Source organism: Orbicella faveolata, unplaced genomic scaffold (genome assembly GCF_042242905.1).
Source record: "Orbicella faveolata isolate gen_17 unplaced genomic scaffold, um_ofav_v1 contig_25, whole genome shotgun sequence".
NCBI classification, from domain to species: Eukaryota; Metazoa; Cnidaria; class Anthozoa; order Scleractinia; family Merulinidae; genus Orbicella; species Orbicella faveolata.
This window is the reverse complement of record NW_028301553.1, coordinates 16,672,233-16,685,000: the sequence shown is the minus strand read 5'-3', so window position 1 is coordinate 16,685,000 and position 12,768 is coordinate 16,672,233. Positions and strand designations below refer to the sequence as shown.

General features: G+C 37.5%; 1 protein-coding gene and 1 pseudogene across 2 annotated transcripts in view; one reads left to right on the top strand and one right to left on the bottom strand.

The window, feature by feature from the left end:
* LOC110052309 (selenoprotein S-like) overlaps positions 1–7,246 on the top strand; it is a 9,302-nt pseudogene extending 2,056 nt beyond the window's left edge. Inside the window, exons 3-7 of the transcript XR_016208445.1 lie at positions 1,436–1,542; positions 1,993–2,082; positions 3,101–3,158; positions 3,932–3,988; positions 4,687–7,246. The product of XR_016208445.1 is annotated as a selenoprotein S-like (transcript). The remainder of the gene's footprint in view (positions 1–1,435; positions 1,543–1,992; positions 2,083–3,100; positions 3,159–3,931; positions 3,989–4,686) is intronic.
* On the bottom strand, positions 7,244–12,683 carry LOC110052293 (NF-kappa-B inhibitor epsilon-like). Its single transcript, XM_020758401.2, has 5 exons — positions 12,108–12,683; positions 10,695–10,827; positions 9,732–10,122; positions 9,402–9,620; positions 7,244–8,846 (listed from the first exon to the last, which is right to left on the bottom strand). The coding sequence occupies exons 1-5, from the start codon at positions 12,592–12,594 to the stop codon at positions 8,781–8,783; spliced, it is 1,296 nt and encodes a 431-aa protein (XP_020614060.2). The 5' UTR covers positions 12,595–12,683; the 3' UTR covers positions 7,244–8,780.
* Positions 12,684–12,768: the final 85 nt, after the last annotated feature.

Below are 12,768 nucleotides of genomic sequence, written 5' to 3'. Positions count from 1 at the left end.
GGATGTATTCCTCCAAAAATCAAACGCGAGATTTTAGCTTGTAAAGGTTCGTAAACAACTCGCGCCACGCCCGGAGATTATCACGCCTAATAAAACCACAAACCAATGGAACAACAGGACCTCCTAGAGTCTCTGACAATAGATCAAGATTTCCCGGGAAAAGCATCGCATTACAACATGTTTTTTTATCTCGCTCAGTGGAGTTCAAGTTAGGACGGTGACGTAATATAATGGGCAAAGATGCTAAAGGCAAAGGCAAAACCCGCGCCAAAAATGTTTAAGGCGGAAAATGTGCCGCTGAAAAACAAGACGTTAAGGAATCGACGGACAGCTTAAGAAATACCCTTATTGCTGAAACGAGTTCCCTTGGGTAGGTTTCATTTTCTTCATTGCTTCGCCGCCCGCCTTCCGCCAGATTCCGACGAAGAATCTTGTTCGCAGCCTGCACTGACGTTGACTTTGATTTTTAAGCTACTTGTTCCAAGGATATTTGAACGCTCCGGATCTTCAGCAGATGCCGAGATTATTGAAGGCGTTTGGCCAAACCAAGAGCCTTTGTCGCTTCCGGCAAGGGTTTTTTTTTTCTTTCCTTGACAATATGGAGCTTTTTCTTTCTTCTTTGGGCCGGTTTTTTTCGTTTTCTTTACCCAAGGACTTTTTTCTGCTTTTGATTTTTCCATAGGAGTTAGCGTAAAGAGCTTTCACGTGGGAATTTTTGTCAAGTGCGTGATGTAAATATAAATATGCAAATGACATGAAATACGAGCGATGCGCGTTTGCCGCGAAAATTTCCCCAGGGTTCTCGCCCGTTGACAAGATTATGACACTTTCCTAGTTTATCAACTGTATTTGAAAATACGTTTTTTCTAAATAACTTGGCCGCTTTTTGAGATTTTTAATGTTTTTCCTTTGGAAACACTAGATAAAATGACGAACTTAAATTTTGTCAAATAAAAGAAAAAATGATTTTTTTGGCCTCTGAAGGTGGGAAGTAACCTTAAGTATGTTTTCATGGAGTGGTTCCATATAAAGCAGAGGTAGAGGTTCGGTGGTCTTTTGGTTAGGGCACTGACCTCTGGATAAAGTGGTCAGGGTTTGAGCCCGGGCTGGGGTCATTAAATGTGTTGTACTCTTGAGCAAGACACTTTACTCTCACTACCTTTCTGATTCACCCAGGTATCTAAATAGCAGTGAGGGGTAACCCTGCAAGGGAGTAGCATCCCATTCTGGGGTGAGGGAGTAGAAATACTGCTACACTTAGTCTCTTCATGCTAGAGAAACCAGGATAAGCTCTGGCTTTATGGTCAATGATGGCCTGATGCAGACTTAACCCTTACCTTAATAACATGAAGCATATTAGTTACAGAATAGTTAGTATGCAGGCCTCTGGGCAAAATATTATGTAGTTATTTTCTATGCTTCCATTTACATCTAGATCCCATAAAAGCAGCTAGTCAACAGGAAAGAATGGAGGAAGCAAGGAGGAGATTACAAGAAAAACAAGATGTTAAAGCTGCAAAGTTTATCGAGGACAAAATGCAGGTTAGTAAATCCCTAAATTATGGGCAGGCTACAATATTGTATATTAAAATGTGTAGATGAACAAAAACGAAAGAAATTGTTATCCACGGTTGATGTGTGACACTTAAATGGATATTAACTTTAAAAAGAAAATAAAAATGGAGAACTGATAACATAAAGAAATGTGTCAAAGTGTCATCTTGTGAAAAATCAGAAAGGTTTCGGGCATAGCCTTTCTTCAGTGTGAAACCGTAGATACATTATAATAATTATAATGTATCTACGGTATCTGCTTATTGTATACCCCATCAACATATGCAATAGCTGTGAATTATTAAGTTAAAGGAATCTTCTAGTTTTGAATATAAAGATTGCAAAAAGTATTGTATAAACTAAAATATCATACAAATATGATGCTAATGCCTGGTAGTATGTTATTAGTAAAATAATGTGCTTTGTTTGAATTTTCAGTCTGAAGAAGACAGGCGAAGACAGAGAGTAGAAGACTGGGAAAGACACCAAGAAGGGAAAGGATATCGCTCTAAGCGATTCAGATCTCCTGTAAATAGCTTAATGTAGTTATATTTAGCATGATCCCTGATAAAAATGTGAGCAACTAAATGAACATTAGAATAATCTATAAAACAGTTTTATTAGTAATTTACGGACTGTATCAGGATGGGCCCTATAATTTTGCTTACAAGAGACAAGTAACATTATATCACTGTAATGTGGTCTCACTTTTGCCGCATGTGATTGTTTGAAAACTTGCCATGACAATGCAGCACTGAAATGGGTTCCTCAAGTACGATTCAAATTTCAGGACCTGGGGCCCATTTCTCGACAGCCCCAGAACTTTTCAGGCCCGTTAAGCCATTTTTAGTCCATCTGCGCCTAAAAATGGAGAAGTGAATATGCCTGAAACTTCTTTTATGAAGGGAACTTCTCTTCATATTAAGAATATGTTGAATAAAACAGCTCTGTAAATGAAAGGTTTGAGATTTTGTTATGGCTTTATGGGCCCAAAAAGTTTACAGGGCTTTCGAGAAATGGGCCCCTGTTTAGAACTTTACGGCGATAAATCACCGCTCTTCTTTTACTTACTGCCATTTGCACAATTCAGAAAACTTTTACTGTACACTATATACATTATCTCAACAAGCTATGTACACTGTAATATAAAAGAGAACTGTGTGTAGACAATGAAGGCAGGTAACTATTTTTAATTGCTCATTTGGGTAGTCAGTTTGTGAGTTACTGCATGAGCTAGCTTACGTAACTCTTTGTGCGTACTAGGAATTTATATTTTAATCAAAAGTACTGTCATGTTTTCTTTTGTTTAGTTTTCTTAAAGAATTGTGAAATCACCATACAAATTAAACTAAATGCGATTTTGAGATGTCATTACTGCATTATATTGGTGGGGGGGGGGGGGGGGGGGAAGGGGACAACTCCACCCAACACAAAAATATATTTTCTCCCACCTAGTCACCAATGTAATGCAGTAATGCCATCTCAAAATTGCATTTTTTTTAGTTTATAATGTACATACTGACTTTCAGTTTTTATTATTTTTTAGGCCGAATCAACTGAAACCACAAATTCTTCAAAACCAAAGAAACCTCTAAGGAAACCAGGTAGAAAATTTTCAATAACAGTTTTAAGTCCTTTAAGCTTGGATTTCATGTGACTATCCCGGCCTGACAATAAATTGATGTCTCTTTATTATATACTGAAAATGTATGTCTGATCTTCATGATTAAAATAATAAAAATTAAGGGTACCTTTCTTTGGAAAATCCAAGATTGGATTCTTAAATCCAAAAACAGATTTTCTTTTTCTTTACTTATAACGGATTAATCCAAGATCACTTGGATCATGCTGCATCAAAGGAACTGATGAATCCACTTCGGCCAAGGATTCTTTGGTTTCTTTGATGCACCATGATCCGAGTGATCTTGGATTAATCTGTTAAGTAAAGAAATACAAAATCTGTTTTTGGATTTAAGAATCCAATCTTTCGTACCCTGAGATATCACTTTAATGTGGATACAAGTGCATGCATTTGCTGGTTCTTTACCAACATGATGCCAATTCCTAGAATATGTAGTCTCAAAAAGTATAGATTGAAGACATGTTAAAGCTACTAGTCTTGTAGATAGATTGTATTTAAGTAAATATTCCAGACAATCTTGTCATACATGAACAAAGACCTTAAGGTCAGTCAGTCTTTGCTGCTAGGCTATGTAGAGATCGGAACACATATTGCCCAAATAGGCGACTTCACAAAGAGTTTAAGTATAGTGACAATATATCTCTCTAATTCATCAACAGTTCAACAACTGAATAACTAAGAAACAGAATAGCTACGAAATATAAAATAATTATGTAATGCTTATGATGTCCGCAGATTCCAGTCCATTGTCTGGAGGTGGAGGTGGATTCAGTTACAGACCACCAAGAAGAGGTATGTCCCAACCAGGCATTAATTACTTTTTATTTATGAACCTTTTAAGTGAGGTTTAGTGATCTCTTAATTATTATTTGAAAAAAAAACCTGCTAGTGGATCATTGGATAATGGAATTCAAGAGTTTTCATTGGCTTAGCCAATATCTTTAATTGTTCTTTAAAAAGACGTACTTCTCCCAGTGCCTCGCTCTTCTCTGCACCTGTGAGTATTAATAGATCGTACTGGCAAAACGTTAACTGGGGCAAACTACTAAGGGGTACATGTACACATAACCTGTGATGGTAGCAGTTTTTTACCCAACATAGTCATAATACTCCTGGTAACCCCCATTAGGGAAACAAACTGGATGGTTGAGCTCTGACTTACCTAACCTCTACTGCAGCAGACCTCAATTCAACTCAGCCACACTCGCAATTTAACTGGTTTGAATTTATTTGTTTCTCAAATTTGTCTCCTTGGCTTCCTTAGCCTTTGTGTTATAACCAGCAAAGAGGTGTATACACCTGAAACTTCTTGTACAAAGGGAACCTCTGTTCAGATTAAGAATATGTGCATAAAACAACTCTGAAGTCACTAAGGTTTGAGATTTTGCTAACGGCTTTTCAGGTTCTTTGAGAAACAGGCCCCTGGACTGGTAATACATGGGCTCTTTTTTCCCACCTATACTGCAACTGATTAAATCTCACTCTTTTAGGTGCTGGTGGAGGGGGATGAGGTTAAATCTACACATAGTTGCCTAATACCAGTGAGGACTTGAGTGCTGTATAATATATATATTAATTTAAAGAAATTTATGCTGCCTGTAATAATGTAGTGCCAAGTTGATTGGTGTCTCGGCGACTTGTTGTGTATCATTTGTGAAGGTGACAGTGAACTTTCTTCCTTTCTGGATATGATATTTACCTTTTAAACACAACCCACTTGTGAAAAGGTAGATTGATGCTTAAAAAAGTTGTAAAAGTTCTTTTTGTAAATAAAGTTAATTATCATAATAAACAAAATTGTTTATTATTTATAGTAAATGAGGTACTCACAATTTCTATTTGTTCCTAAGAATGTTACTTGTATTAGATACAAGTCATTTATCAACTTTAACATCAGGTAACTACTACCTTAAGTTTGGAGCCAAGAAAAAACGAAAAGTTGCCACAGAAGGACTTAGCTTTTAATTAATAATTTAAATACTGCTTTTAATTAAACTTGGCTAGCTGTAGAATTTCTTATTATATGGCTTTGGCTTGTGGCCGGTATAACACGCGCTCTGATTGGCTAAGAGTGAAATCTGAGCAGTCATTATGCAGCCGTAATGCCCACGGGCCGATTACGGATTATGCAAATTAGGAAGAGCCCGGCTCGGAAAATTCAAGCGCATTGAAAGGATGAAAGCCGATTAAAAACAGTAAGAGAAGTACATTTAATTCCGGGTAGCTAGAAGTTTTGGGATTTTTCCTTAATAAAATTTATATAGAAGTTGTTTTTGACTTACCAGCCGGTAACCTTGGCAGGCACTAGTGAAAACAAATCAAAGTTTGCCGAGTCTTAAGGAAAGCTAAAATCGCTAAATGAAAAACACCATCGGCTGATCTGTCATGCATCCTGAGCAGAACACCACGAGGAAACTTATAAGTTATCATCTTAGTCACAACAATTACCGAAATATTGAACTCCGTCACAGTTCTCATCAAATAGATTCCCTCTCTTTAACACAAGCAAGTCTAAATCAGCTTCCAGGATCATCAGATGTCAACAATCGGGCGGTTTCTGTCGGTAGCAGTGTTTCTGATAACTGCAGGAAGTTTTAGACGTTCACAAAGCTTGAAAAGTTAATCCATAAATCCCAGAATGAAGAAGGCGAAGATATGTCGACGAAAGCGAATGCGAAGATCGACTTATTTTAAGCAGTGCATTCTGAAGCATTAGCATTTTCTTTCACCGAAATGCCGTTGGTTTGGACTATTTTGAAGCACTTTCTGTCTTTTCCATGTGCGTTGACGTTTCGCCACAAAAGTTGGAAAACCTCTGCCATCAAGTTGTGGCACCACGATACTAAAATACCTTTTTGAGGCTGGGACAATCCTTTCTCCCGTAAGGAAATGTGTACTTTTAACGGAAGACGTAATACAGTGGTGAAGTTCATTGACTGTGTAGTTTTGCCCTGGGTTTGAGACGATGAATGAATCGGTAAACGCGCGCATCGCCGGATGTAAATTGACGACTTCCGCTCGAATAATTTTTTCTTTTCTTTAATTCATGAGCCATATAATAAACAACTTAATAACCTCGACCGTTTGGTCATTACGGGATTTTCCCGTAACGACCTCACTCTCGGTTATTAAGTAGTTAATATTTTCATTTCTTATAGAATAATAAAAGAAGCAGTTGTAATGCCTTGTAATGGATGTCCTAGATTCCCCTGGTAGAATATAAAGAAAAAATGCAGATTTTGAAATAAATGAAGGTTTTCGTGCAAAAAGGGCGTATGTAGCATTTTGGGCCGATTTTTATTTTTTGCAGGATCGAGCTAATTTTTGGCAGACTGACTTGTTTTGACATGAAAATCATCGTTACGTAATTGTTTTTGTTGATTTCCGCTTCGTTTTCGAGAAATAACGTATGCAAAAACACTCAGTTTTCCAAGCAGCATCTTTTGGAGTGAATCCTTTGAAGGTGGATTTTGATGCGGCGTGAACTTAAACGGTTACTTTTAGCAGCTTCGACAGCACAGCTTTTTTTTAAAAAATCAACCAACCTGGTATCGAACCGGTGTCACGACAAAACAAACTCAAATCTGGCCTGTTCATCGCCTTATTCGCTTGCGCTAACGAAGCAACAGTAAGAGAATAGCGTAATTTTATGAATAATAAAACTAGCAGCAAATACCACGCTTCGGTGACTTCATCGTTTAGCAAAACAAAAGGTTTCTTTTGTTTTTCGCTCAACAAAAGATCTCCAAAAGATACCCTTGGAAAACTGAGTTCTTTTGCATATGTTATTTCTCAAAAACGCAGCGCAAATCAACAAAAACAATTACACAACAATGCTTTTTATGTCAAAACAAGTTAGTCTGCCAAAAATTAGCTCGATCCTGCAAAAAATAAAAATCAGCCCAAAATGCTATATACACCCTTTTTGCACAAAAGCCTTCAAATATAATTAGTTGTATTTAGTTTTGGGTGGAAAGGGAGAGACTAGACCGACCAGAGTAGAATAAAATTCTAAATAAATATTGTGAAACAACAATGACACCTGTATAATATTTTGTATTGTTTGTCTTTTATTCATTTTTTTTTATAATCTACATAAAGCAATTCAATATTATTTGTACTTGCATTAAGAGTGTCTCTTGGTTAGTGGTATCATTTTAATTTTAAGTCTATGACAATTCTTAAAGGTGCCTTGAAATATCAAACACTCATCTTACCCTGTGAGCAGAGAGGTCCCTTTGATCCTCCTAGAAAAGTTGGGAAGAGATCAAAGGGACCTCTACTCACAGGGTAACAGATAGGATCAGTCTCCAGCCATGGGTGTTCCGGTGCGCCCGCGATCCTCTCCACCCTGAGGGTGGAGAGATTCGCCACCCTGACGGCGGAGAGGATCGCGGTAACAGACATCTACATGTATGCTGGCATCTTATCTATGACATCTATGCATCTAGGTAACAGACATCTCTGCTGTGGTTTACATTTGATGTTGGTTCAAAAGTTGATAGCACCGTTTCTTGTTTATTTTTCATTGCGTGATCACACAGCATATGAAAGTAAAAACTCAATACAAATGTCATGTCAATAACAACATAACATTTTCTTAATTGTCATGGCAACAAGTCTTAACAACTGTGTAATATGAGAATCGTAATACTTTAAAAACATACTAGGAAAGGCTTCCAGATAAATGTCCTAACTTACATCAATCCTTTGTTCTATACATGTATACAGTCATGTATTATTGAGCTTGTCTCACCAAAAAGTGACAAACACATTTCATTGCATAGCAATGATTAAGTTCCTGCCGGCTTCTGTTTAAACATTAAACGGCATGATTACTAATGAGTAATAAAACTAATAAATTATACTTTAAAAATACCCCAATAAGCAATTTATTTTACAAACAACCTTTATAGTTCCTAACGTGTCAAATCTTTGTACAGAACAATATAATTCTGTGAATGTATAAAATTAATGTGGACTTGTAACAGTGTTGAGACACGCCACCCCCTCCCCCCCTCCATACCCCCAATCAATTATGTTGAAGCATGCTTTGTCAACACTATCATGTGGTTACAAAAATTGAAAACAGATCAGTAGGGACATATATGAGGAGCTGAGATAGGACAGATCACACTGGCAGAGAGGAAACTTGTTTTCTGACAGTATCCAGCAAGCAATTCATATATATGAACATATCATACATAAACTTGTCTTGAAACAAAAACAAACCCGTAAAATGTTTTTTTTTGCAACACCAGTGTGCCAACATCACAATGTAACAACATACAAATATGCAGCAGGAAGATAATCATGACGTAAAGCATTTAATGACAGGTATTTCATAAAATCCTGATTTTTTTTTTTTCTAGATGTGTTGTTGTGCTCTTGTTGTAATGTCATATTGATAAGTTGCTGGTGTGAAACAGGCTTAATCCAATAGATTATGCCCTTAACTTCTCCCAAATTAGCAGATATTCTCTTCACATACCACCAAAGTCTTGAAAACTAACATAAATATATATATGCATAGTCTAATCAGACTCATTTTACAGTACGTATTTATAAGCTTAGTAAGGGCTAACTACACATAAGTACTTTTGACCATCACATGCCTTCTGTCTTCATAGTTTGGCACCACTGGTGTGATCTGCAATGCAAGCAAGCAATTGAAGCAAAATTGTTTTTTATCGTTAAAGTGGTTCAATGAATTGTGTAACATCTCTTCTGACTCAAGTCCTGACCTGTTCCCAATCTCTTCTTATTTAATACTTGTTTGCACACAAACTTTGGTTCGATGGTTGATATGGTGTATAACTATAACTACCTATTAACCGAAATGAGGACTTTACGGAAAGTCCTCAGACTGAGACCTTGCCAAATGTAATGACTGAGCAATAGCAAGGTTTATATGGCTTTTTGCTTGTTTTAGCAGGCCAGTAATCAGCCCATGGACATTACTGGAGAATAATAAATTATTAATTCTCTAGCATTAGCCAATCAGAGTGCATGTTAGATCAGCCACAAACACAAGTCACATAATAAAATACTCTTATTGCAGAATCAAAGGTCAGCAATATTGTGTGGAGATCTAGTCTACCTTGATATGCATTCAATTCATTTCCTATGGTGCATTACACACTCAGTCTGTTGTCACTTGACTATGTCGTATCTTATAATGATCAAGTTTATTTAGCAATCTTACCTCCTTATTTTTGCCACTTGTCGGTCTGATGATACCCAAAGCTGATTCAAGTAATAACCTAACATTCTGCATGCCCCGACCGCTTGCCACTTGCAGTGGAGTGTTTCCCGAGAAGGCACCCTCACTCGCATTAGCACCACAATCAAGTAATTCTTGAATCACCTCAATGTTTTGTGCTTCTACTGCGTGATGTAGAGGAGTACGGCCACTTTTACCATCCTACAGAAAAACAAAAAAAGGCATACCCTGTTAAAGAGTGCATGGCACCATGGCAAGTAATGGAAAAAGAGCCTTGTGTTTACATAGAATTTGTTTGTTGAATAGCAGTACCTTGCAATTCACATTTGCTCCATGGTTAACCAAGCACCCCACAGCTTCAGGACAACTTGCAAATACAGCTTCGTGAAGAGGGGTAAACCCATTAAAGTTCCGTAACTCCAGGTCAACGATATTTGCCCCCTTAAAAAGTTCTTGTATACATTCAATACTTGATCTCTGGCATGCCAGATGTGCAGGTGTTTGTCCATTACGATCTGGTAAGTTAACATTTGCACCTGCAATTGTTAGCTTTCCTACAATATGAGATTGTCCTGTTATGACTGCAAGATGTAATGGTGTTTGCTTGAGGTTGTTGTATATATCCAGAGTTAGACATGACACGAGGTTGATAAGATATTCTACAAGCTGAGTGTTTCCATGTGCAATGGCTATGTGAAGTGGCCTGTAAGAAAATAAAAACGATGATTAGTTTCTACAGTTCTTACTATGTGTTGTTCCATAAAATATCCAATTACCCCTCCCATGGAGGGTTTTTGGTTTGAACTTCCCTACCCCTCTGGAAATTGCAGATTTGGACCATACCTTTCTATAAAAAGAACTGGCTTTTGGGAACCTCTTCCCCATGGAATTTCCAAATTATATAAATTATATACCCTCCTTAGAGTGTATTTTCTGGAACCACAAAATGGCCTCATTATTATTAATTTTTTGAAACAAGTTGCAAAATTAATTTTGAAATAATTTATATAAACATAGTTTACAATTTTCAATGAGGTGTTTTATTTTATTTCTTGTCTTTCTTTTCTTTGTTTTATTCTTCCCTCTTTGTCCCTTTCACTTCTTGCTTTCTTTCTTTCTACCTTTCTTTCCCATCCCAACCCACGCAACCTGAACCCCATCCTTGTCCAACCCATCCCACCCAACCCCATTCTAGCCCACCCTAACCCACTCCACCTCTCCTTCAATGGGCTATTTTTTGCAGGTAATAAGGTAAAGCTTGACAATATTACTAACGTATCGCCATCTTCGTCCTGAAGTGCAGCTAAGTGACACTCGGAAGCTGACAAGAGACTCATTGTTGCCACGTTATCACTCATTAACTTGGGCTCAGGGCTTATGGGCGTTCTCGGTATTTCTGGTTCTGAAACTAAATAGCATAAAGCAAATTAACAAACTGACATCAGTTTTTCATGCATCTGTCCCATTATTGATCATGAATTTCAACGTAACATCGTCAAAGTAGCTGTGGATCCACGAGGAGATAGCCAAGTGGATCCGCAAACTACTTTGACCATGTTATGACGAAATTCATTGTCAATAACAGGACAGACACATAAAAAACTGACATCAATTTGGTTTTTATGATTTAACAAATTGTCAAATTGTCCATGCATCTCATAAACAATGTAAATTCATGTGTCGAGCCACTTATTGAAAATTAGCCAATGAGTACGCGAGAATTTCTGTAGTTAACGTAAAACTTGTCATTGATATAAACTGAATAGAGCCTGTATCTTTACTATGTAAAGATCAAATCTTTTTAACTTTTATAACTCCTAGCATATGGTTAAGATATTCCCATGCAGTCAGATAATGAGCTTGGGGTGTCTGTGGTACAGCCTTGCTTGGAAGGACTGGTAGAAAATGATTCCCCAAATAACCACTTTTTCTCGACCTGCAGCGATTGTACGTTATACCATACAAGTACTTTATTTAACCGAAAGTGAAGCGTTTTTAAAATCACGCGACCACCGGAAATGTCCTCTACCAGACAATTCAGCGGTTCCGTGTCGAGGTTACACATTTGGGACTTTCCCGGATGAGGAAGAACTTGAAAGCACGTGGGAAAAAAAAAATCATCTTTCGTGGAACTGGGACATCCCCGTTTGCAAGTTGCGGCCTTAGTGTTAAAAAGAAATCGACTAATGGAGTACTGCTAAAAGCAAAAGATAGAACTGTTCCAGATTGGCAATTATAAATTCCGTCGCACTTGAATTATTAACATGTCTGAACGCGCTTCCGCTCTTCAGATCAGACCACTGGTCCAAATATATAAATCACGTCATCAGATTAAACCAAGTTTATGTCTGAAAAGTGAAAGTTTTCTTTCTTGTTTTAGACGTAAAACGAGACTCATAACTCTAGACCCAAAATTTCACGCGAACGGTAAGATCTAAGCATTTTATCCTGATGCGAATTAAAAAGTAATATTCCTTAGTATAGCTCTCATTTGTTACGCCATCAGTGTAAAACATCAAATGCTCGATATTTTAGTCATTTACCCTTATCTTAGGATTTAATGGTCAAGCTTTCGCTTTAGAGATAGGGAAAATATGAGAATAAATATATTTTAAAAATATTGCTTTTAGCTCATGTAGAATTATATATTAAATATTGCTTACGCATACAGAATTTTAATTTCCCTACCTTGCATTGTGCGTGGCAAAATTGTCCGAGGTCGTTTAGAAACAGGCTCGTCTTGTGTGTTAAGAAAGGTGTCTGTATTGACACTGGTATTGCCAGATTTAGCAGGAATAATAACATTTGTAGCTGCAGATTTTCGCTTCTCTGCTAGTCTCTGTTTACCTTTAGCCAGTTTAGGCACTGAAAATGTAGACGAACTGACGTTAAGTTTTTTCTTGTTACAAGCGCTGTGTGAGCGATGAGGACTCTTTGGACCAGCAATTAGCGCATGATTACTCGGATCAAAAGCTTCTTGTGTTTCTCGCGTCATCGGGGAAACTCTGGCGGTTAGCTTTCTCTTGATCAGATCTTTGTTCGCCTGAATAGAATCATCGAAGTTGGGGAGCATAGCGGAAGTCACAATCTGTCCATTTCTACTAAAATTCACCGCGGCAATTTCCATTTGGTATCTTTTATCCAAAGCTGTTCCTGAACTTGCTGCACTCACCATTTTGTAGCACTAAAATATCGCTTTAGTCAATGCCAGTAGCCACATATAAATCGTAGCACTGCTAGTTTGCCCCTCGACTCAACACAGGATGCAGTAAGGCATATTTTTAACCAAGACAATTTTTAGCCAATCAGCATTGAGATATCTTGACCACCCTTGAAAGGGAATCGAAAG

Coding starts and splice junctions, on each gene's coding strand:
- LOC110052293 (XM_020758401.2), bottom strand. CDS start 12,594: ATGGTGAGTGCAGCAAGTTCAGGAACAGCTTTGGATAAAAGATACCAA. Junction 10,123..10,694: donor CAGGACGAAGATGGCGATAC/GTTAGTAATATT, acceptor ATTTTCTTACAG/GCCACTTCACATAGCCATTG. Junction 9,621..9,731: donor GAGCAAATGTGAATTGCAAG/GTACTGCTATTC, acceptor GTTTTTCTGTAG/GATGGTAAAAGTGGCCGTAC.